Source organism: Leucopleurus acutus (genome assembly GCF_964270905.1).
Source record: "Leucopleurus acutus genome assembly, chromosome: 14".
Taxonomy (NCBI): Eukaryota; Metazoa; Chordata; class Mammalia; order Artiodactyla; family Delphinidae; genus Leucopleurus; species Leucopleurus acutus.
The window spans coordinates 45,779,908-45,805,337 of NC_139156.1; the positions used below are offsets into that span (position 1 = coordinate 45,779,908).

Consider the following 25,430-nt stretch of genomic DNA (forward strand, 5'->3'; position numbering starts at 1 on the left):
TTTATTTAATTTATTTTTTAAAATTTTTATATTTATTTATTTATTTGGTTGTGTGGGGTGTTAGTTGCAGCAGGCGGGCTCCTTAGTTGCAGCACATGGTCTCCTTAGTTGTGGCATATGGGCTCCTTAGTTGTGGCATGCATACTCTTAGTTGTGGCATGCATGTGGGATCTAGTTCCCTGACCAGGGATTGAACTTGGGCCCATTGCACTGGGAGCGTGGAGTCTTATCCACTATACCACCAGGGAAGTCCCTACAGTAGTCCCTTCTTATCTGTGGCTCGCTTTCCATGGTTTCAGTTACCTACAGTCAACCACAGTCTGAAAATATTAAATGGAAAATTCCAAACAATTCGTAAGTTTTAAATTGCACACCATTCTGAGTAGCATGATGGAATCTTGTACCGTCCCACTCCTTCCCATTCAGGACATGAATCATCCCTTTGTCCAGCGTATCCCACCTGTTAGTCACTTAGTAGCCTGACTTGGTTATCAGATCAGCTATTGAGGCATCGCAGTGCTTGTGTTCAAGTAACCCTTATTTTACTTAATAATGGACCCCAAGCAGAGGAGTAGTGATGATGGCAGTTGGGATATGACAAAGAAAAGCTGTAAAGTGCTTCTGTCCATGGAATTAAGAAGAAGGAAAAAGAAATTTATGGTAGTTTTGCTGTTACACCTCAAACTGCACAAGTTATGGCCAATGTGTGTGATAAGTGCTTAATTAAGATGGAAAAGGCATTAAATATGTACAATAGGATATTTTGAAAGCTAAAGACCACATTCACATAACTTGTATTACAGTATATTAGTATAATTGTTCTACTTTATTATAGTTATTGTTGTTAATGTCTTACTATGCCTAATTTATAAATTAAACTTTATCATTAGGTATATATCTGTAGGGAAAAACATAGTATACATAGGGTTCCATATTGTCCAAGGTTTCAGGCAGCCACTGGGGAGTCTTGGATTTCCTACAGGTAAGGGGGGACTACTGTAGTTTTCTAAGTCTCCTCTACCCTGTTATTTCATTTTTCCTTTTCTTTCATGACTTTGACACTTTTGAAGACTACTCCTTAGTTATTTTGTAGTATGTTCTTCAGTCGGGTTTGACTGACATTTTTTTCACAAATGGAGTGAGGTCACTGAATTTTTGACAGAAATAGCAGAGAACCGATGTTGTGTCCTTTTCGGTGCATCATATCAGTGGGCTCTCTTAAAAAAAATAAATAAATAATTTTGTTTATTTATCTGTTTTTGGCTGTGTTGGGTCTTCGTTGCTTTGCGCAGGCTTTTTCTCTGGTTCTCTGGGGCAAGCGGGGGCTATTCTTTGTTGCAGTGAGCAGGCTTCTCATTGCGGTGGCTTCTCTTTTTGCACAGCATGGGCTCTAGGCACACGGGCTTCAGTAGTTGTGGCACATGGGCTCAGTAGTTGTGGCTTACGGGCTCTAGAGCACAGGCTCAGTAGTTGTGGAGCACGGGCTTAGTTGTTCCGTGGCATGTGGGATCTTCCTGGACCAGGGTTCGAACCCATGTCTGCTGTGTTGGCAGGCGGATTCTTAACCCCTGCACCACCAGGGAAGCCCTATAGCCTTTTTTTGAATGAATCAGATTAATAGTTTTTTACATCATAGGTAGTCAGAAATTAGAATTATCCCTAGAAATAATTCTTGATCTGTAAGAATTATTTCCAGTCCAGAATGACCATGAGGGATTTAAGCTTGCAGTATCCCGGTAGCATTTTTACCAAATAAGAGTTTAAGTAGGTAGGTCTGTTGAAGATTTGAAACCAGGCATGCTCTTGTCTTCCTGGCTGATGGATGTTCTTTTGGTCACCAGAACACTGAAAATTAATTAAGGCAGGTGAAACCTGTGGTAGTTTCCACAGTTGTTTTAGGGAATCCTCAACAGTCAGGATGTCTGCACTTGTCTCTCAGTGAGATGAATGTGTTTTCATAACCCGAAAACAGCCAACAACCACAACTATTCGCGATCATTGATGCTGTCTATTGGCAGCTCACTTTGATTTTCTATCTCTGGAAGTTTCTAGTTGGGAAGCTTCTATACTAATAGGTTCAGTGAGAGTAAATGACTTGTAGCAGAAGTGGGACTTGAACACTGTCTTCTGTTCAAACTCATTGCTGTTTTGTTATGTCTCACTTCCTCTCAAGAGCAAAATGCTCTGCGTGCACTCCAGAAATGAAAAACAACCAGTAGTTCCCCTTTTTCGTGTGGCTTATGAAAGATCAACTACCTAATTTGATGAGCCATTTGGTAAGCAGATTATGGAGCATTTTGTTGTTGTCATGTTTTCTTTTTTGCATAATTGCTGTTTATGATTATAGTTTCTGCCAGTTAGGAGTTGTGTGTGTGTGTGAGTGTATTTAGTCTCCAAAGGCTAGCCAGTTGATTGAATAAGAAAAATAGTAAGAGTTTGTGGTGGCAAGCTGATGTCAATAAATTGAATAGGTCTTCCCTTTTTTATTTATCCTTGTGTTCTTCCAGCCCTGCTTAGTTATGTTAAATTCCCCTGACCTTTTCCCCTGCTTGCCTTTCAGGGCCTAAACATTCTTATAAAGGCTTCCAATGTGATTAGCATCGATGCTTCTGAGATTGCTTAGAAACTGATGGTCAGAGATTAATTGTGGGTTGCAGCAGTGGTCAGCCCAGGAGGCTTTTACATCTGTCTCTTCCGTGGATTGAAAATGCTGTCAGGGCCATATGGCACAGTGCTTCACAGAAAAGCCAAGAATGACTTTCTGGCTGGGTTCCGGATTATCATTTGCTTCCACTTTAAAGTGGAGGTTATAGTGCTTTAGGTTTGATTTACTGTATACTAATAGGATTAATCCTTAACTTGAAATCACATGGGAGTGTGTGTGGGTCTAGAATCCAATTCTAGTAATGTTATCAATATTCCATTCAGGGAAAGATTTTATTAAACTATGTTTCTCTTTATATGTATGGAAAGAAAAACACCAGTTAATAAGTAGCTGACCCTTGATTGACTTATTCCCTTGAAAATAAAAGTTTTGTTTAGAACAAGAGTGAGGTTGCCTAACTGGCTTTTTCTGTTTATTTTCTTTAATAATCTGTAATTATCATTTGGTTAAATGCTAAAATGTCTTCCCTACGTGTGGAGGGGTTATTATGGCCTAGTTTATGTGCATGTTTACATGCACGCCTGCTGACTCAAAATATGCCTTCAAATATACATACCCAGGGATCCAGGGATTTCCCTGGCAGTCCAGTGGTTAAGACTCCATGCTTCTACTGCAGGGGGTGCGGGTTCGATCCATGGTCTTGAAACAGATCCCACATCACGTGCAGCACAGCAAAAAAAACAAAAAACAAAAAACCCAGGACTTGAAAATCTAAATTAACAACAACAACAAAAAATGGTGTTGAGGAGTTAAAAAAAAAACTGGGATGGTGCTTGATTATTATGAGAAGGTCTCATTCTCTCTGAGTCTCTGTCTTTTTCTGTTTGTCTCTCTGCGTGTCTTTCTCTGCGAGTTTCTGTCTCTCATACCCTCTTCTGTCTTCAACCCAACTTCTGTCTCTTTCTCTTCTCTCTGTCTTGTCAGCCCCATCTTTCTGTCTCTTCCTTTCTCGGGCTCTGTCCTCAGTCCCTTTGTCTATCTCCCCATCACCACCACCCCTCCCCCTGCCACCACCCCAAACGCTGTCCTTCAGATAGTACATCACTCTTGTGGCTTTCTCTCATGCAGATTGCCTGTGTTTTTATGTTGTTTTCACTTGCTTCCATACCAGAATAACTCATTTTATTTAGGTGGCTATTCGTGGTACTTTAAAATTTTACAAAGCGAAATCTGAGAATTGATGCAAAGATTTTAAACCTGCTTCATCTTGCCTTATTTTCTACCTCCCTGTTGTGTCCCAGACGCCACCCCACACACACTTCTCCATCAGGAAGATGGAAAGCGTATTTGGTTGCATAGTGATTTGAAATTAGACTTGGAGCAATGAAGAAAGAGAATGCATTGAGATTCTGCTTGATTTGTACCTATAAGATTTGGACCTGTAAAATAAACAGTAGTGCTCATTTGTAGTGGGTGATAATAACAGACATATAATCTTTCCAGGAAAGTCCATATTGCTAAGGTAATAAATATGCAGTCCCAAGAGTCTCCTAAGGTTAATAATTTGCCATCATGGTTATTAAATATGTTAACTTTTATGTGATTTTATAAATAAATGATCACATGCTGAAGCTAGGGATGCTTTTTACATTTGGGGGAATTATTTCTTAAGGGCAATGGCCATTTTCACTCATTATGCAACAGCTCTACGAAGAGGAACTTCTTCCCCTTAATTGAGTTGTATAGTAAGTACATCAGTTCATCTCTAAAAAAAGGTGATAGCTGCCTTTGTATTTATCCTGATTCCCTCAACTAAGTAGTAAACCTAGAAAGGGATTTTGCAATGGATCCCAAGGTATTCATTCGGTAAATCATATTTATTTGATACAGGATGTTTAATTAAACTGCCAAGTGGCTTCTTCATTTTGACTGTCATTTTGATTTAAACAAGCTCTATTCTGGCTGACATTTTGCAGAAGAAACTGAACTGAAACCTGTGTTTGCAAAGATTTTCTTTCAGCAGGCAGCTGGATTTTAAGAGTATTTGTTATAAACATTTTAGAAAATACAGTCTTTTAGATGAGAAAAAATTTTCACACAGGCACTGAAACTACTTTTAAACATTAATTAGATTTCAAATTTCGTTAAAATGCTTTCTGACATTTAGCGTTCTTTTCAGGAAATAAGTATTCATGTAAATTGTTTTCTCAGAAATTGACCCTGAATAAAGAATTTCAGATCATTGGAAACAGGATCATTTGAAATCTACATTTCCTTCCCTTTTCCTAATTCATTTCATTTGCTCAATAGGATTTTCTCATAGAATTAACTTTTCCCTCTCTGCATAGTTACATAAGCTTGTTTTTCTAATCATGAAAAATTTTACCCATTTCGGCACTTATTAAAGTGGACTTTTACTTGAAGGGTTTCTGGTTTTAGAGCAAGAGTATATGACTAGAAGCAGATGACTAATACTTCATCGTTTATAGCCATAGAATTTCTTTGCAATTTTTAAATACCTTTGTAAAGCTAGATCTTGTGCCTGAAAGCATGCTTTTGTGTTAGAAATCTTTTGGTGAACTACTTACTGAGGTCATATGCTTTCAAAGCCTTACTTTTCTTTCCTCAGGATAAATTGCATTATGTGTTACCAATAACAATGCCATGTCATTTCAAAGAAAACTAAATTAAGTAGTGCAAGTCCAGGTTGCTGGAAACTGGATGACCTAGGGTAGGCATTGTTTTGGTTACCATACGAAGGGTATATGTGTTTAATCACCAAGGATTGGTCAGTCCGCCAGTATCTTGTCATACCTGCTTGTTGTTATCCTAGCTGCACCCCACCCCCAAACAGTCATGTGGATTTTTTTTCCGATACCATTTTCGTTCAATCATTTAACTACCTGGTAATATTATGAATTATATATAGTATTTGCCATGATCAAGCATTAACTCACTGGCCTAATTGACTTTGGGGGACCGGATGGTGCCCCACAGAAAGATAGACTGGAGGAACGTGGTTGTTAGAGAGTGCCATCTGACATGAACAACTTTGAAGAAGCCTGGTTCTAGTTGGTCTCAGTCCTCTTCAGATTCTGTTTGAATCCAAACAGTTTCCCAGTTTTCTGTCATTACAGAATTGCCTTCTGGAAGAATTACTTCTTTTATTACTTGGTAGCAGTATAGATTTAGTTTTCTATGAATCATTAAGGCATTTAGAATCATCCTTACCCTCTTTTATTTTCCATCTCTTTCAGGTTGTTTGAAGGACGTTCATCAAGGAAACCAGAGAAGCTTAAAACACTCTTCTGCTACTTTAGAAGAGTCACAGAGAAAAGTACATTCCTTTCATTCTTACCGTAATTTTTGTCACTGAGGGGGACAGTTCAGACAGGTCAAAAACATTTTGTGTTTAAAGTACACTTGCCTCCCCAAACCACATTAAAACAATAATAATTCAATATCTAGATTTTATGCATTTGTTTTGTGTATATGTAAATGTGTGCTATGAATGTGTATGGGTTTTATATACTCTGAAATTAGACTAGCATAACATACGCTAATGGATGTTCATGAATAAAAATAGTAAATACTTTCAAAAGAAAGTATATTGACTGGGAGATACATTTTAGATATTCTTTATTTAAAGAAACATTGACTATTACAATTAGTTTATTTGCAGAGGTTAACCAATTCATTGCCTTCCTACCCATCCCTCTCTTTTGTGCCTCCTTCAGCCCTTTGTAGAGTTCTTATAAAACAGTGTTTGTACTTAGAGTTTACATGTCTTTCCTCCTCTGTTGGACCTCAGCCATCTTCTTTTCCCAGAGGCTAATCATAGCACCTGAGGCAGTAGTGGTAAATGTCTAGCCAATGCTGGTAGTGACCAGCTAATATTAGATGGGTGTTGCCACCCTTATCCTAGGAGCTGGGTGATCACAGACCCACAGACAAGTTTCTTAACATCTCTAAGCCTCAGTTTCTTCATCTGTAAAATAAAAGAATAATGATAACTTACCTCATTGGGTAGTTGTAAATACTAAATCAGAAGTTACATGCTTAATAAATGTTAGCTATTATCATGGGTAGCCTTTCCTGCAAAGTAATTATAAAGGAAGCCAGAACATCTCAAAAGTTTGCTTTTGCTAAGTAGAACAGGTCAAGTGAAATGAGTTCTTTTCAGTTCTGGTTGTCCAAGTTGTGGGATTGTCTTAAAATACATCACTGAATTATTTTAAGGTCATTTTTCTCATATCCTTCCCTTAGTAAGTAATCTCACATCCTAGTGTACTTGGCATTCTTTTCCTTTTGAATGTATTGCTATTGGACATTGTACAAATTTGGGGGAAAGAAATCAATAATCAGGATTTTGATAATTTAAGGGGAAAATTCATAGGCTTCTTTTGATAGAGGGTTATTTTTTTTTCCTGTTTTGTTTTTTTGTTTGTTTTTGTTTATTTGGCTGCGTCAGGTCTTAGTTGTGGCACGTGGATCTTTGTTGCAGCATGCAGGGAGTTATTTCTTAGCTTATCATTTTTTGTTTTGTGCTCTGTACTGAATGAAATAGTAAGGAAAGAGAATGCTCACTGGGGCTTATGAGACATGAAACCTAATTAGAATTTGTACTAATTTGTTAGAAAGATGAGTATATATTTTGCTATTCTAAATCTAAATAGAATGAATTCCATTACTGTTTCTAAGTAATTCAGGGTTTACTTTTGTGTCCCTGAAGTCAAATCCTGCATGTCTGCTCTAAAAGCCAGCTTGCCTTTCCAAATTTTAGGATTTTAAACACTTTGAGAGAAGAAGCTAAAATTTTGTTTTTTCAACTAGAAATTTATAAATCATCATACATATTATTTATTTATTTTTTTATCATACTATTTTTTTTAATATTTATTTATTTATTTGGCTGCTCTGGGTCTTTAGTTGCAGCACGTGGGATCTTTGGTTATGGCATGCAGGATCTTTGGTTGTGGCATGTGAGATCTTTAGTTGTGGCATGCAGGATCTTTAGTTGCAGCATGCGGGATCTAGTTCCCTGACCAGCATCGAACACTGGGCCCCTGCATTGGGAGCATGGAGTCTTAACCACTGGACCACCAGGGAAGTCCCTAAATCATCATAAGTATTGGGAATTAGGCTGAAAAAATAAATTGTAATTAGACGTTTTATTTTCTGACTTTTTCACTGTACATGGTAATTTGGTTCTTTGTAGAAATATAGTAAGACATACTATAGGTTTTTAGGATATAAAGCTACAGGCTTAAGGAGGAAATACTAAATAGAATAAAAGAGGTTTTCAATTTAATAATTACTTTCTATAGAATGTTCTAGAGTCTACTGAACAGAAACTATAGAAACCTATTTAAGGTACCATATTTCATCAACTCTAGGACATGATATATGGTAAGAAGTTTCATTATGTTAGGTACCACTACAAAGGAAAAAACACTCAGGATGGGGAGTTGTAGGAGATAGCTCTTACAAAGCTGGTATACCAGAGGTCTGTACCCTTAGTCTAAGAATAAGTGAGAAATTAACTTGGCCATGCAGAAAGGGGACAACAAAGAAACTGCAAGTGTCAACCTAGGTAGAGAGGGCACCCAAAAAATCTTCCCTGAGAATTTGAACCACGAGCCGCAAGTCTGAGGTCTGAAGTCATATTACCAGTGTGATCCACAGAAGCCTGCAACGGAAGATTTAATTCAGACTGATTTCAGGTTGGTGGTGGCCCCAGATGATGGTAGAAGCAGATGCATATCTTCTCTGGAAAAATTCAGCTTTAATGCAGACCAATAGCAATGGCTAGATACCTTTGACTATGTGAGATATGTCCTAGTTTCAGAAACTTAATACATGAAAAATATGCTTTTTAGAATTGGTAAAATATAATTTCATCAGGACCACCTTTTCAAGGATGTCAGTATATATTTTATATTTGTAGTGAGGCTCTTGAGACTGAAAGATTTTAAAGAGCTTTCTGAATTATTTTCAATATAATTTTAGATAAAACTATCTTATAAATGGAATATTTAAAAAGTGATGGCTTGGGACTTCCCTGGCGATCCAGTGGTTAAGACTCTGCACTTCCAATGCAGGGGGTGTGGGTTCAATCCCTAGTCAGGGAACTAAGATCCCACATGCTGTACGGTGTGGTGAAAAAATTAAAAAAAATAAAAGATTAAAAAAAAATTTGGATGATCTTAAAACAAAAAAGTGATGACTCATATGCAGTATATATTGTGATTTTATTAATGGAAATATTTGATTAACCAAAATAACCTATTCTGGTGTGAAAGGTGCCTTTCTATGGAAGAAAGGTAGTAGGCATGTTCTCAAGGTTTTTTTTTTTGTTACTAATTATATCTAAAGAGCCATGTTCTTCATCCTTTTCTCTTGCTTTGCCAGAAATTTTCATTTTTTAATTTCTCTTGGTCTCTCCTAGTATATGTGAGAGACATTTAATGTTCTTACTTTTCTGCTAAATTATTGAATGATGACACAGACATTAGTTTCCTATTAATAGAATTGCTTCTCTAGTGTTTGAATTATTTGACTTGTGAATTTTAACTATGCTATCCATTTGTCTTAAAGAAAGTTAGACATCTAAAGAATATTTTGTAACTCATGTTAACAAAATTCTGTTTTCTACTGTAAGTACTCCATATGATTTTTGGATTGTTGCTGCTTGTGACTGAGAGCAGAGAAATGTGGAATCATCCGAAGGAATGAAATGATTGCCAAGCTTTCACTGGGACTCTACCACCATTATCACTAATAGTTCCTGACATAGTTCTCTCTGCTTAAGAGCATTTTTTTTTTAAAACAGAAGAAAACAGAAATGGCCTGGCCTTTTTAGTTTGTTCTTTGATTTGAATCAAACAAATTTCTTTTGGCCAGATGATTTATTTTTTGCTTTTGCCACTATTTAAAAAAAAAAAGTAAATCTAACAAAAAAGGATCTGATCCTCTAAAATTTACTGCATTTTGATCCTCTCATATCTATTGCTCCTTGAAAACTATGTCATCATTCTTCTCTAACCTCTTAGAATACAGTAATTCCTCCTTCTGGCAAAGGTGCCTTTAAATAGAGCACTTGCATATCATCTAAGCCCTGGGTTTAGCTGTGTCAACCTCAAAGGACATGCCAGCAATTTTCTTTTTTTATCTTAGACATATTATTTTATTATAAAACACATAAATGTGTATACATTTACCAGTCTTTAGGTGTAGGGTTAAGGCTTTTTTTTTTTTTGAGGAGTTTACAAATTAAAAGTTAGTTTGTCTTTGTTGTATAAGCTATATCCATTGTGCATCCTTTTTTCCCCCAAGGATTTTTTTTTTTTTTTTTTTTTTTTTGCGATATGCGGGCCTCTCACTGTTGTGGCCTCTCCCGTTGCGGAGCACAGGCTCCGGATGCGCAGGCTCAGTGGCCACGGCTCACGGGCCTAGCTGCTCCGCGGCATGTGGGATCTTCCCGGACCGGGGCACGAACCCGTGTCCCCTGCATCAGCAGGCGGACTCTCAACCACTGCGCCACCAGGGAACCCCCCCCCCCCCGCCCAAGGATTTTTTAAAAGTATGTTCAGTTTGGAAAACTTAACCAAAAAGTACCAGCATGCAAATCCTACTGTCGTGCTGTTTTCTGTATAGTTTTGTGTCTTAGGGAGGGCTTATTTACTGTTTTGTAGAAAGAATTCCTATTGTAAGGATAATATTATTTTAAATCAATCTTCTGTTGTATTCCAGTACCAGGCTTGGTTTTTCCTGATTAGCTTTACAGCCAGTGTTAGACCCATTCTTTTACTGAATATATATAATCTTTTCAAACTCAATACTTATTTTGGGTGTGTTTCTCTTTTATTGCTTTTGTAGAACCTACTGGGTTGGTGACATTTACGAGACAGAGTCTTGAAGATTTTCCAGAGTGGGAAAGGTAATAATAATGTAAATAATCCTGGAATCTTAGAATTGGAAGGACTCTTTCACCATGAGACGATTGTATTTTACAGCCCCTGAAAAGATGGTTTCCCAACCTCCTAATTGCCCTAGTACCAGGGAATTTCTTCTTAAAATGATCAATTGATAGCTCTCATTGTTAGAAAGGTCATGCCTTTTGAATCAAAGTCTGCAACCCTTTCACTTCTACTCATTTGCCTTAGTTTTATCTTCTGAAACAAAGTCCTATTTAGAATTAGGAGTTTTCTGTGTGAAGACACTAACATTAAACACCAATATTTAATGTTCCTCCTTACCCTTGGTTTTATGGTTAATGTTTGTATTTTATTGCTTTTCTTTCTGGAGGACAAGATTAGGAAGTTTTATTTTTACTAAACTAAAATGTAAATCGTAGTTACTTAGTATTTGTCTGAGTGACAAGAGTTTTGAAGTTTGGTTGTCAACATGTACTATTGGCAATTTTGTGGAAGTTGCTAATTTACTAGGGTTTTTTCTTATTTACCTGCAAATACTGAGGAGAATAATAAGCAATCTGAGTTTATTCAGATATGTAAGTTCCTTTAGTGCCTTGAAATAGTCAACACATTTTCTAACCTGGAACAAATTCCCAAAGCACTTAGAGAAGAATGTATCTACTGTTTCAGTGCATGTGACGACATGATTAAACATGCTAAATGCATATTTTGGATGTGCATTCATGTTAATCAGTGCCTCTTCATTTTCACTTTCTAATAATTTTTATCGTAGTTTGTAATTGTTTTGTTTAGAATTAGTGATGAAAGGGACTCACTCTTAAAGTAATTAACTTGAGAAAGCACATATGCTTAGATGGCTTTCCTGTGTTTTCATCCATCAAAGATGTTTATTTGTGAGGTGGAGGAAAAACAAACTCACTTTAGGAGGCTGACTTCATGGCTGAGATGATTATTAGCAGAGGGAAGTGGATAAAAGATTAAGCAACCAAAAGAAAGACAAAAACAAGAACAAAATTGAGTCAGAAAGGAAGAGAACCATGTACAGCATTTCAGAATCATGGTATATTAGAAATTAAAGGGACCCCAGGAAGTCATCTGGTCCAGCTGCCTACTAAAAGTAATCAGCTCTGTAATACCTATAACAGATGGAGACTAGGCAGCCCTGGTGATGGGAAATTCACTGTTTGGCCGCAGTCTATCCCACTGTTGGCTGCTTGTGTTATTGTCTAATACTTTCATTTACTAAAAAAAGTCTGTCTTCCAAAAATCTCCCCACCCCGCCAAATCCCATTCCTTATTCTTCCTTCTGGAACTACAATCAATAAAACTAATTTTCTTTAAGATTTGACCCTCCTTCATGTATTTTAATGCTTTCTTGATCCACCCCCACCTCTAACAATACACACAGGTCCATACTAAAGTACTCATTTCTTTTGTTTCACATATAATATGGATTGTAAACCCTTTAACTCAGCTGTTGATGTATTCTAGGCCATTGGTCCCTCTTAAAATATGGTGCCTAGAACTAAAGTAACAATCTGCTGTGTTATCTGCCCAGATTAGAGTACAGAAGGTTGCTTTTCTTAGCTCTTCTATTAGTCTCTAATAGGAACACAGATGTTTTTGTTCATGTTGCTTTTGTGTAGATTTTATAGATCATTCAGAGGGATTGTTTTTAATTCAGCTCAGGATCTCTACTCTGCATCTGGCATTCATTTGGAACTAATGTGAAAGGACACCTATTTGTACACCATCTGGGAGAGAAGGGATAGGTCAAAATGCAGAGATTGGTGAGGCTGCTGTGTCAGTAAGATAATTTTGCTCTTTAAATAAGATCTAGATATTCCACTTAACCTAGATAGGCAGAATTTAACTTGAAACTTTTCATACTTTTTTTAAAATTTCATTGATCTCTTTTTTGTTTTAGCTGCTTCTTAAGTGAGTTGCAGAATGCAATTAAAATCCATCTCCCAGATTCCACAGAACCAGAAACATGTGTTCACTTAAAGAGAGAGGATGAAGAAGAGATGAGGATTGTTGGTATTCCCAAGAGTAAGGGACTAAATGGGTGCCAGGAAATTAGAGGCTTTCTGAGTTTCAGGATTCTGGCATTATAGTTAACCCTGTGACTATCAATAAATACCTTAGCCAGGCTTAGTTAATCACAGAGAACCAGAATAATCTGTCTTTGATTCCTGGGGCAGTGGTATGAAGAATTTGCTGGGGCCAGAAGGGGAAACCTATTAGGAAGTTGGAGGATACTTATTTTAAAAAAATAGTTTCTAGCAATTTCCTAATTTTGAGAAGTGTACTATAAGGTGACAACTACAGTCACAGAGAATAGTTGACAGCAGATGAGACTTCTGGATCATGCTTCTTTACCTTCTCAATAGTATCCTCACAGGTAGTCTCCCCTGGAATAAAATAGCTAGGAAAGTAGGATGCTGCAAAAAAGGGAAGTTAAAAAAATCAAACTTATGGTACTAACTTTCTCCAAGAGATTTAGAAAGTAATTTTTCTAAAAGCATAGCTTACTGGTTAAGAGCTTGAACCATTACCTTAGGCTTTCTGGGTTCAAATCTTTGTTGCTTCATTTACTAGTCTTGGACAGGTTACTTAAATGCTTTTTGTGCTTTATTTTCCCATCTGTAAAAGGAGATAGTAATAGGGATGTTGTGAAGATTAAATAAGTTAATACAAATGAAGCTTTGAGAACAGAATCTGTACTGAATTATTTTACCTTCTGAGTAAGGTCAGTCTGTTGGACTGGAGCTTTACCAGAAATGTATTTGGACTTATTGATACCAGGATAAAAGCAAATCCCAATAAATAAATAGTGCTTCCCAGCTAAATTTTTTTTTAATATAATTGTTTTAAAAAATATATAATTCCCCTCCCTCCAAAAATTCATGCCACTCTGTATAAGTTAGGGGTTTACTATCTGTTACATTCTATTATAATTTATTTATTTTTATTCAGTAATTAATCAGGAGAAAAAAATCTAAGGAAAAAATGTCATCATCAACTGCTATTAATAAAAAGGAATTTTTTTTTAATATGATTTAAGCAGGTAAACACTGTAGGGCAGGAAGAAGTTTTTCCTCAATCCTCTTAGGGTCCCTGGCTGGGTATGAAAATTAAACTAAGATTAACAGGAGAAAAGCATAAAATTTTATTTTATATAAGTTTTGCATGATACAGGAGCCTTTATGAGGAAATGAAGACCCAAAGAAACAGATCTATGTACTTTTATGCTAGGTTTGATGAAGAATAGACGAGGAATATATGTAAAAGAGTATGAGGTGATTGAAGTAAACTGGGGGAAACAGCAAGTTCTGGTTGTTGGAATTCTTCTTGGCATCTTTTTGTCTTCAGAGATAATAATGCTCCTTTCCTCCAGGTATAGGTAGGGTCCCTCATGTGAGGGTTTTATGGTTGTTTCAGGTAAGAAGGGGGAGAGGGGGAGGAGGTCAGAGTGACCTTTCTGCTTCTGCCATTTTCTCAAACTTCTTCAGCTTAAAATATTCACTATGCCAAGATGCCAAATATGGGGGTGGTTTATCTGAACCCCATAAACACCTCAGTGACCATGGTTTATGAAAAGGAAAGAAAATAATTGTGACTTACAGGTACTAGACTTACCTATCAATTTTATTAATATAAAAATACCATAGATCAGGATTTCTGTAGCATGTATTTTCATCAAGACACCCCACACACATATACGGCTTCCAAACTAGTGAAAATAGAGCCCCTCTGAGAATCATATATAATTTTTTGTAAAATTTTTCTATATTTTTCCTTAGGTTGCCAACTCTAGCATAATAATAAAATTTCATAGATCTTAATTTTTAAAAATATTTTGAGAAGTTTTTCAACTTTTAAAGAGGAGAAACTTAAACTGGTGCAGCCACTATGGAAAACAGTATGGAGGTTTCTCAAAAAACTGAAAATAGAATGACCATATGACCCAGTAATTCCACTCCTGGGCATATATCTGAAAAATAATTCGAAAAGATACATGCACCCCAATGTTCTTAGCAGCATTATTTATAGTTGCCAAGATATGGAAGCAACCTAAGTGTCCATCAACAGGTGAATGGATAAAGAAGATGTGGTATATATGTACAGTGGAATACTACTCGGCCATAAAAAAAGAACAAAATTTTGCCATTTACATCAACATGGATGGACTGGGAGGGCATTATGCTAAGTGAAAGAAGTCAGAGAAAGACTGTATGATATCACTTACATGTGGAATCTAAAAAGTACAACAAACTACTGGGTATAACAAGAAGGATACTCACAGATACAGGGAACAAATGAGTGGTTACCGGTGGTGGTGGGTGTGGAGCAGTGGGAGGTACACACTGTTGGGTGTTATATAGGCTCAAGGATGTATTGTACAACATGGGGAATGTAGCCCATATTTTGTAATAACTGTAAATGGAAAGTAATCTTTAAAAATTGTATAAAAATATTTTAAAAAAAGAGGAGAAACTGATACTTTGTAGGGGCAAAACAATTTTCAAAACAGTATGTTGTCCCATTTTAATTTAAATATTTGTATTTATATATTTGAATAAGAAAAATTTGGGGAGACTATCCCAAGAATGTTGAGTAAATAAGCATCTGTTTCTCACTTTTGAGATTTGGAATAGTTTCAATTTTTCTTTTATAGTTAATCTGTATTTTCAGACTTTTCTGTAGTGCAATACTTACCATTAAAAAAATAAATAAGGAAATATCTTTTTAAATCCTAGATGTGAAAAACTCCTGACTCGATTGCATGTCACTTACGAAGGAACCATAGAAGGAAATGGTCAAGGCATGCTACAGGTAGGAGAATTACAGCAGTGGGGGCATGGGGGGAAGGGACGACTGTTTCTTGTCAAGCTTCCGACAGCAAAGGAAATATGAAAAGCTGTTTATTTATCTTCTAAGCTGATGTAATGCAATGAAGCATAATAGCAGAATGGAGAAAAACACCAAACAGATCACCTTGACAGACTTGGTAATACTTTTATCTGCTGATATACGTTCTCTGTTTCGTACGTATGCCTCTTTAAAAAGCCTTTGACAGAAAATCCAAGATCTGGACAACATCAGGCCTCTTGGTTCAGATATAGCTTGTAGATTGACAGTGGAGGAAGTTGCCAGGGTATGGTCTTGACAAGCTGTCACCAGGCAGTTTTGTTCTCTTTCTTTAAAGGCTCTTGCTCTGCCCTAAAAAATGACCGGCTTGAGATGTTTTTCTGTCACCAACTTTGTTTGGGTCTAGAAGGCAGACATCTAAAATGGATTGATAAGAAAGTCCTCTCTCCATGTGTAATAGTTTTAGGCACATGAGCCAGATATACTTGCCATCTCTTCCCTGTTTTAGAGCAAGTAATTTTGTCCATCTGTCAATCTTTGTTATTAATCTATGTTCCTGCCATTATGTAAAAAAAAGTATTTTGGAAAAAGGAGTTAACAAATAAAACACTGTATCTGGCTTTAACTTGTTGTAACACCTAACCTGAACATGTGCTTTCCTTTTGCTTTATAGTGATCTTTTAAAAAAATCACTAATCAGAGACGAAATGTTAGTGTTTTGTGTTCTTATTTAGAAGAGCATTGTAATCCTAATTTTCTTTGGAAGAAGCTTGTACACCATCCTGTTTATACTGAGACTAGCTGATTTTTTTCTTAGATCATTATTAAATGCTTATATAGGGGTCAGAAGTTAAAGCAGTTGCCTGATAATGGACTATTTGTGTAATTAACTTAATTTTTATTATAAAATGACCAGACTGATTTGCATTTGGCTACTTATTATATGCTCTAAGTGCCTACATTTGTTTTAGAATGGCCTTTTATTTAGACATATTTGTATTTAAAATTTTCAAAGAGGCAAACCATGTTTTGTTTTAAGTCACCTCCCAGTGATTAAAATTATAGACAAAAATAATTTGGATAACTGAATTAATATTTGTCCTGTACTTAATTTTTTAATATTTATATTTAATAAGTCCTTTTTCTTCTATTTAAAACAATAATTTTGAAATAAGACTAAAGTTTGTTTCGAATGACTATCACTTTTTCCCCCACATTTCCATCTTGACAAGGTTCTTTCCTACAGTAACATCTTGGATTAACTGAGGGAAGCTTAATACACATGAAATAAACAAAGCTACTGGTGGTTAGCACCGCAGGAATGCTGACCTTTCATTACAGTACGATTCAGCAAGGAGTTATTCAACAACATTCAAGGTTGAGATTCTCCCCACTTCCCTGGAATGTATTATAGATGAAATGTGAAACCTCAGTAGATTAAAAGAATACCATAAAAGCTTCTATTTATTTTCTCCCTACCCATGCCATGTATCCCCAGGAGATCAGGGAATATTGTATTGCAGTGCTCCAAATCTCCTTGTGTAGCATATAAATTACATTATGCTGAGTGGCAACAACAACAAAACCTCTCTAAGGAGTGTTATCATTTCTCTCTTTTCATCAAGTTATAATTCAGAACTGAGTAAGCTGAACAGGTAGCTTTAAAGTAAAGTGAGTTAGAAAATGGCTAAAAATAAGGAAGCACTCATATGCTTGTTTTCATGTACTGGAACAGATTTCTTACCTGGAATAGAGAGCCTTTTATTAAGAACTTTTTTAAGTAGTAGAAACTGATTTTCTAAAAGACCCCTGCTTTCAGAGGCATATTGAGTTTAGTGTATTTGTTTCTGTGCATACCTTTTAAGTAATAAATGTTGGCCTTTTATTCAAAGAATGAACAGTAGTATGCACATTGAATGTATTTCATTTATCATTTCCAAGTAGTACATAGATTGGATAGAGCTTATCTTTTAAATTTAGTTATGTATCTTGTTCCGGTAACAATTAAGTTTAGCTGATCTCAGGCCTTTGTTTCTCATTTGTATTCCGAATACCATGATACTTAGCCAGTCTTTCAGTTTTCAAGAGCTGTCCATTTTATTTCCTTGCTGGGTCTCACTTCTTTCCCCACTGACCTATTTGAGGCCCTAGTAGTGCTTGTCTAAACTATTCAGTATTTACCTAGCCAGCCTTTGTGCTTTTACTTTTCCAGTTCATTCTTTAAACTTTAGTCTGAATTATCTTCCTAAAACACAGATACATTTGTTACTTTTCTTCTTAGAATCTTTCCCAGAATCCTAAGAATTAAGTAAAAATTTCTTGGACCCCAGACCAGCTCATTACCAACTTTAACTCTCCACATACTGTACACTGCAGACAGGCATGAGGAATCTGCTTACCACTCTCCTCATACAGCTCTTTACATTGGTTTTTCCTGTGTCCTTTTGCAGCTATTCCCTTAGCCTGATTGTCAGCAAAATCTCAATTGAATATGCCACATCCTTTTGTAACGCTCCTGTATCCTCCCCATGCGCCAATTTTAGTTAATTGTATTATCTGAGAAGTATCAAATACATCCTAATAGGTTCTTTAATAATCATCTTATCATTCTACTTATGTGCCTCACTCCCATCTAGACTGTAAATGCTATGAAACCAGGAACCACATCTTATTCATCTGTGTATTCCATGGTTCACAGCATAATAGTTCATCAATACTTGTTTAATTGAACAATTTAAGCTATAAATCACCCAATGTATAAAGACTTAATATGTAGTAGGTAACTATTTCTAATCAGTGGACTAGTTTAACCAAAATTATTTTTCTATATAAGTTAAAGTTTTAGTGTTGATTTATTATGCCAGAATATAAACCCAAATGCTTCACTTTGGTAACTCATTTCAAGAACTTGTCCAGTCATATTTTTCAGTATTTTCTAAGTTCTTCTGTAGTGAAAGAAGACTGCTTTATCTTCTATTAATTTCTCTCTTTTCACATATAGTATTTTTACGTGTCAAAAGATTCATATTCTTGTTTTACTCTTTTGTAAAACAGGCTTCACATTACTATTTCTTATAATTGCTTTAGAGATCACAAACAAGTTTTACAAAATCTCATACTTGACAATAGTATGAAAGTATATGTGAAATAATAGGAAATATATATATTAGTCTCTACAACCTGTTCTTGGCACAGAGCTCCTAAAACCCTTGTAATCTCCTGAGTGGTAAGAGCAGTAGGAGCATCTTTTGTTCTAATATTTGGTCTTTGACCCCAATTCCTGACTCAGAGCTCCTAAACCCCTTGGAATTTCCTGAGTAATAGACATGTCTTTTGTTCTAATGATGCAGCTCTTGGTGGGCTCCTGGGTAGCTTCAGGATGGGGATGGTCACCAGAAAGACTAAGCCATGATTAGAAGTTTGGAACTTTCTGCCCCACCTCCCATCATCTGGGAAAGGGGGAGAGGGACTGGAGACTGAGTTAATGATTGGTCATGAGAATGTGATGAAGCTTCCATAAAAATTTCAGAAGTACAGGATTTGGAGAGCTTTGGGGTTGGTGAACATGCAGAGGTGCTGGGAGATGACTTGCTTGGAAAGGGCGTGGAAGGTCTGTGCCCCTTCCCACATACCTTGCCCTGTGTGTCTCTACATCTGGCTGTTCATCTGTATCCTTTATTACATCCTTTTTAATAAATCAGTAAATGTTAAGTAAGTAAGTGTTACCCTGAATTCTGTGAGCTGGTCTAGCAAATCATTAAGCCCCGGGTGGGGTCATGGGAACCCCAATTTATAGCTGGTCAACTAGAAGTACAGGTGACAACCTGGGACTTGAGATTGTCATCTGAACTGGGGCAGTCTTGTAGGACTGAATCCTTAGCCTGTGGGATTTTTCACTAACCTCCAGGTAGACAGTGTCAGAACTGAACTGGATTGTAGGACACCTAGCCGGTATTGCAGAATTGCTTGATGTGTGGAAAATCCACACATCTGGTGTCAGAAGTGTCGGGAGTGTGGCAGTAGTGTGAGAGTAAAGAAGAGACACAGGATTGTGTTTTTCCTAAATAGTATAGAAGCCTCTCTTACGTTACTTACTAAATTCTGGTAGGGGGCGGGAGGGGTTGTGTATGACTGTATGTGTACACAAGTTGTGTGTATGTGTGTACTCTAACTCCCCAAATAGACAAATGTAAGACAAAGTCAGAAACTATTTCTTACATATTGCCCCATAGAGCCTAGCATACCGTTGGACACATTGGAGTGCATAGTAAGTTTAAGACAAACAAATAATTCTGGCAAGTTGAGTTTGCTTTCTCTTGAGGATTGTGTAACTCACCTTTATCAATAGGAGCTTGGGGATGCCATCATAGTACTCCATAGAAAACTTAACATATAGTTTTAAACTAAATTGGAAATATTAATTTATTGAATCTTTGTTGTTAAACTAGATTTTTTTGGTCTTCATTTTTCTTCCCCTTAGGTGTATTTTTCTTAAAAAGTTTGTAATGTTTTTGTAGTTTGGGGTTTGCAGTTGAATTTAGAAGGAAGAAATTTTCATCCTTTTATTCTTTCACAAAAGAAAAAAGTTACCGAAAAGGTTAAATCCTAAACTTTTCAAACCTTTAAGGACAAGTGTTTGATTTCCATATTATATAAGAAAGGTACAGGCTATATAGTTTGGAGATACTATGTGTTCGTTTCCAGACCATTGCAAAAAAGTGAGTCACATGAATTTTTTTGGTTTCCCAGTGCATATAAAAGTTACGTTTATACTATACTGTAGTCTTTTAAGTGTCCATAGCATTATGTCTAAAAAAATGTACATGCCTTAATTAAAAAGTACTTTATTGCTAAAAAAAAAATGCCAACCATCATCTGAGCCTTCAGGTCATAATTTTTTTTGCTGGTGGAGGGTTTGAAATATCGCCAAGAATTACCAAAATATGACACAGAGACACAAAGTGAGAAAATGCTATTGGAAAAATGGCACCAATAGCCTTGCTAGATGCAGGGTTGCCATTAACATTCAATTTGTAAAAAATGCAATATCTGTGAAGTGCAATAAAGCAAAGTGCAGTAAAATGAGGTATGCCTGTATAATTATATTAAAGTCATATGAAGTACATAAATGGAAATTGAGTAGAGAGTGGTGGAGAAATGATCTTGAAACCTTTCCAGATAAAAACCTCCCTTGATTTGTGGCCCTTGGAGCACAGGTAAGGTTTATAAACAAGAGTCCATAAATTACATTGAGGCTTTTGCCTAAAAGCTCTATTTTCCATGTTCCTTCTAACATTTTGGAATCCAAAGAAATATTCAGAGATGTTAACTGCAGTGAGGTGGAAAGGGTGCAGTCAACCACAATCTGTTCTCCCCGGGAAGATTACTAATTTGGGGATTGATTTATGTGGGAAAGGAAAGGAAGATCAGAGCTTAGAGGGAGTATACTTCTTTATTATATATGTAGATATTTTAAATTGTCATTTAACATGCCACATTTTCCCAAATAGGTGGATTTTGCAAACCGTTTTGTTGGAGGTGGTGTAACCAGTGCAGGACTTGTACAAGAAGAAATCCGCTTTTTAATCAACCCTGAGTTGATTGTTTCACGGCTGTTCACTGAGGTGCTGGATCACAATGAATGTCTTATCATCACAGGTTAGTTTTGAGAAGTCTGGACAATGGGGTAGTGTTCCCCATCTGTGATGATCTATCATGAAGACGAGAGGCCACTCAGTAGCTTTTCGCTACCGTGGGCATTAGTCCTAATATTTTAATTCATTAATTTATACTTGTTCTTATTAAATTGTTACAGTTTCATTTTCATAATCTTGAGTAAGACATTTTATCCCCACTTTTTCTTTCTTGGTATCTTTATCTGAGGAACAAGGGTAAAAATGATTAAACTACTCTCCAGTTTGAAATTTTATGATATGGTGTCCTTAAAAAGAAGATAGTGATATGTCTTTGAGCATGTATCCTATTATTATTCTTCCATTATATTTCCAAAGTGATTTGTTGTACTTCAGTATGAACACACTATGTAAGTATAAAAAACAGTTACAGTGTTTGGAGAGAGTCAGTACAACAGTGAGCTTTATAGAAGGGAAATAAATCAGTAGCCTTATGTTTATTCTAATTTCTAATCCTAAGAGAAAAAGTGTGATTATCATAGTGCCTCTCTTTGATTTAAGTTATTATGGGTGAAGGAGAAAAGGAAACATAGTCAAATTTATACTTTAGGCCTATTAATCAAGATTTACATTTTTTTCCTTTAAGTTTCTTTAGATTACAATATCACTATGTCACAGTATTTTCTTGTGTATAAGCTACCCCCAAAAATTGATGATTAACTCATAACTCTTAAGAAACTCTTAATCAGCCACTGTAGGGAAGTTAAGCCTTTTATTCAGGTACCTAAAAGAACATATACCCCCCCCCCCAAAAAAAAATTCCCATATAAAAGCCGTAATCAGCCATCAATTGCTGATGTTTTTTCTTTCTGCAAAGGAGGATTTCTTATTTCTTCTTTGAATCTATTGCCACTTTGAGATTAGTATAGGAGACTAACAGGCTAAGTGTAGGAGAATTTGGTTGATAGTTATTTTCAAAGATTACAGTGGGATGAAAACCATCCTCTGTTAGTTTTATCAAATGTATAACTCAACTAATTTATGTCCAAAGAGGTACATGACAGAATTAAGACTGAGACCACACATCTCAGATACATTTGTAGGCAACCTTCAGGAGAGCATCTAAATTTTGTCCCTTATGTTTTGCTTTCAGGATTCCCTCTTTGTCTTTCAACTGTTTATGATGTGTATAGGTGTGGATCTCTTTAACTTTATCCTGTTTGGGTTCATTGAATGTCTTGAATGTTTAGATACATTTGGTAAATTTTTGGCCATTATTTCTTCAAGTATTCTTTCTGTCCCTTTCTCTTCTCTCCTTCTGAGACTCCTGTTATGCATGTGTTGGTACATTTGGTGATGTCCATTGGTCTCTGAAGCTCTGTTCATTTTTCTTCATTCTTTTTGTTTCTCAGACTGGATAATTTCTACTGACCTATTGTCAGGTTCACTGATTCTTCTGTCTGCTCTAATCTGCTTTTTAATCCCCTCAGTGAAATTTTTATTCCAGTTATTATGCTTTTCAACTATAGAATTTCTATTTGATTCTTTTTAAAAATAATTTTTATCTCTATTGAGATTCTCTATTTGTGAGGCATTATTCTCATATTTTCATTTAGTTCTTTAGACATAATTTCCTTTAGTTTTTTTTAATGGATGTAAAACAGCTGACTTAAAGTTTCTGTTTAGTAAGTCCAACATCTGGGTTCCTCAGGGTGGGTCAGTTACTAATGAATACTTTCTTTCTCTGAGTATGGACCCTACTTTCTCGTTTCTTTGCATGTCTCAATTTTTTTGTTGAAAACTGGACATTTTAAATGGGGCAACTCTTGAAATCAAATTTTCTCCTTTTCCCAGAGTATGTTTTTGTTGATGTTTGTTTAGTGACTTTCCTAATCTAGTTCTGTGAAGACTATTCTTTTTCATGTGTAGCCACTAAAGTCTCTGCTTGGTTAGATTAGTAGTTACCTAATGATTGGACAGAGATTTTCTTAAATGCCTAGAGACAGTAAGTCAGTCTTTGCCAAAGGGCTCTGTGTATATGTTGGGGCTTACCTTCAACACTCCACCAGGCAGTTGACACTTCCTTCCTGCTTACACAGAGCCTCAAGATCAGAGTGAGGGGAGAGGTTAGGACCTTCTCAGGTCTTTCTTGAGCCTGTGTACAGCTATGGGCATGTGTGTAGACGTCTAGATTCCCGAGGATACTTTTCAAAGTCCCATAAGTACTTCTCATTCCTTAGCTTTTCCTCTGAAGCTTTTTGGTTAGCCTATTTACCCCAACTGTAATCTAATGCCTCAGGCAGCTACACTGTTAAACAATTGACTATAATTGTTTTCAACAAACTCCCCTGGGAATTAGGCTTTTCACCCTGGACAAAGTCCAAGTCTGGTCAAATAAAGACAGCCTTGTGAGTGAGGTCTTCCAGGGAAGAACTACCAGACAGGTCAGATGATTACAGTTCTCTGAGAATGGGGCTTTGAAGGAGCTTCAACCCTTCTCTGCCCCCTCCGGGGGCAACCAGGCTGCTTTGATTACAGGCTGTTGGTTTCTAAGGCTACTACGGAGCTTGGGAAAGTGGAATAGGAACAGGGCAAGTTAAAACACCATACAACTCACTGTGTTTACCAATATTCAGCCAATTTTTCTTTAATAAACACTCCTCAGACTGCTGCAAGCCTTTGGTTAATTCCCACAGTTCAGAAAAAGATGATTCTTACAAGTTTTGCCAGTGTTCTTATTATTTTTATGGAGGAAACAGTTCTCTGAGATTTTTACTCCATTGTTTTTGTTGATGTGTCCATGACTTTTATAAGTGCTTGTGGATAAAAGGGCTTTCAAGGAGTTATTCCACATCTTTAGATAACCCTATATTATTTCTTATAATATCCTTTTGATTCTTCTGTTTTGGTGAGATAAGACAAAAAGTAAAAATTGTTGTTTGAGTTTATGTAGGAAGTTAAGAACTTCAGCAAAGGAATTTCTTCTTTGATAGAACTGCAGCTATTTGAAGTTAATAACCTGAAGTATTTCATCCAGAATTCTGAGGTTGTAATCCAAACTGTACTGAAATAGAAAGATAAAACCCTTTTATTCTCAGCATTGTCTCAACTCACATATTGGTTGTCTATCTGCATTTGTTGTTTATTATGTATGCAGATAAGAAGGGTGTAGTTAGAAGTTGTTAGGGGAGAAAAGAGTGTAAGGAATTATAGAACAAAAAAATTAAACTGTCATAAATCCATTGTTGGGCAAATGAATACTTTGAATATTGATCTCAGACTGTTTTAGAGAGCACTGAAGTTCTGGAATGTGACCATCTCCAGCATTTGGGTGTATCAAATAATACTTTAAAAGAGTTTTAATTTTTAGCAGTTAAGCTAGATTTGAATTGAAGACTGAGAACAAAATATACCATCAATTTTTTTTTTTTTTTTGGTACGCGGGCCTCTCACTGCTGTGGCCTTTCCCATTGCGGAGCACAGGCTGCGGACGTGCAGGCTCAGCGGCCATGGCTCACGGGCCCAGCCACTCCACGGCATGTGGGATCTTCCCGGACCGGGGCACGAACCCATGTTCCCTGCATCGGCAGGCGGACTCTCAACCACTGCGCCACCAGGGAAGCCCTCCCATCAATTTTTTAGGATGAATTTACATTCTTGAAATAAAAAAGTTGGTAGAATGCAGGGCATTTTAACTCAAAGCTAATTTGTTTCATTTGCTTCACTTCTGTTGTACTAGGGAAGTAGTCCCTTGTCATCTCCCATTAATGTTTCTGTAAATAAAGGATGTAATTTCCTTGGGAATAGTAAAAGGAAAACATTAGACTTCTTTTCTTTTTTAAGGATAGTTTGTCCCCAATCTAAAAAAGCATCATCACTCTGGAGTTATATCTGGTCTCTAACTTACCTGCAGCCATTGTAAAATAGATGGAAAATTGCAGATCCATGACTCACCTTCACACCTGTAATTACCTCAGGCTAAGGACACCCGGGGTGACTTTAACTCAGCATTTTTTCCCCATATCCACTTAACTCTATTATAGTGCCTCCTAATTAATATCTGTGATGTGATGTTCCCTTAATGGAAATGGCCATTTCATCATCTATTTGATGTTGGATTTCTGCCATCTCCCTTCTTAGGAGACTCTTAACTATGCACTGCAGTCTATCTGCCTGATCAATTCCATTCCTTCAATGATTCAACCAGGCTCAGTGAGCTAATGGCTGTGACTGTGCTGCCTGAATCTGTAGAAGAGTTTGAGAAATTGGAAATAAATTAAATTTATCATCATTGTGGGGCATCTGGTTGGTATCAGACTTTTAAATGAATATGAAACAGGTCATGCAAACAGGCAAATACTTTTATCCAAACAGTGTTAT

At 36.4% G+C, this 25,430-nt stretch overlaps 1 protein-coding gene across 2 annotated transcripts in view; it reads left to right on the top strand.

Annotated features, from left to right (window-relative positions):
- The window catches only part of PARG (poly(ADP-ribose) glycohydrolase), a 111,285-nt gene that overhangs the window by 57,360 nt on the left and 28,495 nt on the right, over positions 1 to 25,430 (top strand). For both annotated transcript variants that reach the window (XM_082854144.1, XM_082854143.1), the window contains exons 10-13: positions 5,863 to 5,942; positions 10,484 to 10,544; positions 15,306 to 15,381; positions 20,928 to 21,075. In XM_082854144.1, coding sequence (XP_082710270.1) covers positions 5,863 to 5,942; positions 10,484 to 10,544; positions 15,306 to 15,381; positions 20,928 to 21,075 — 365 coding nt within the window. The remainder of the gene's footprint in view (positions 1 to 5,862; positions 5,943 to 10,483; positions 10,545 to 15,305; positions 15,382 to 20,927; positions 21,076 to 25,430) is intronic.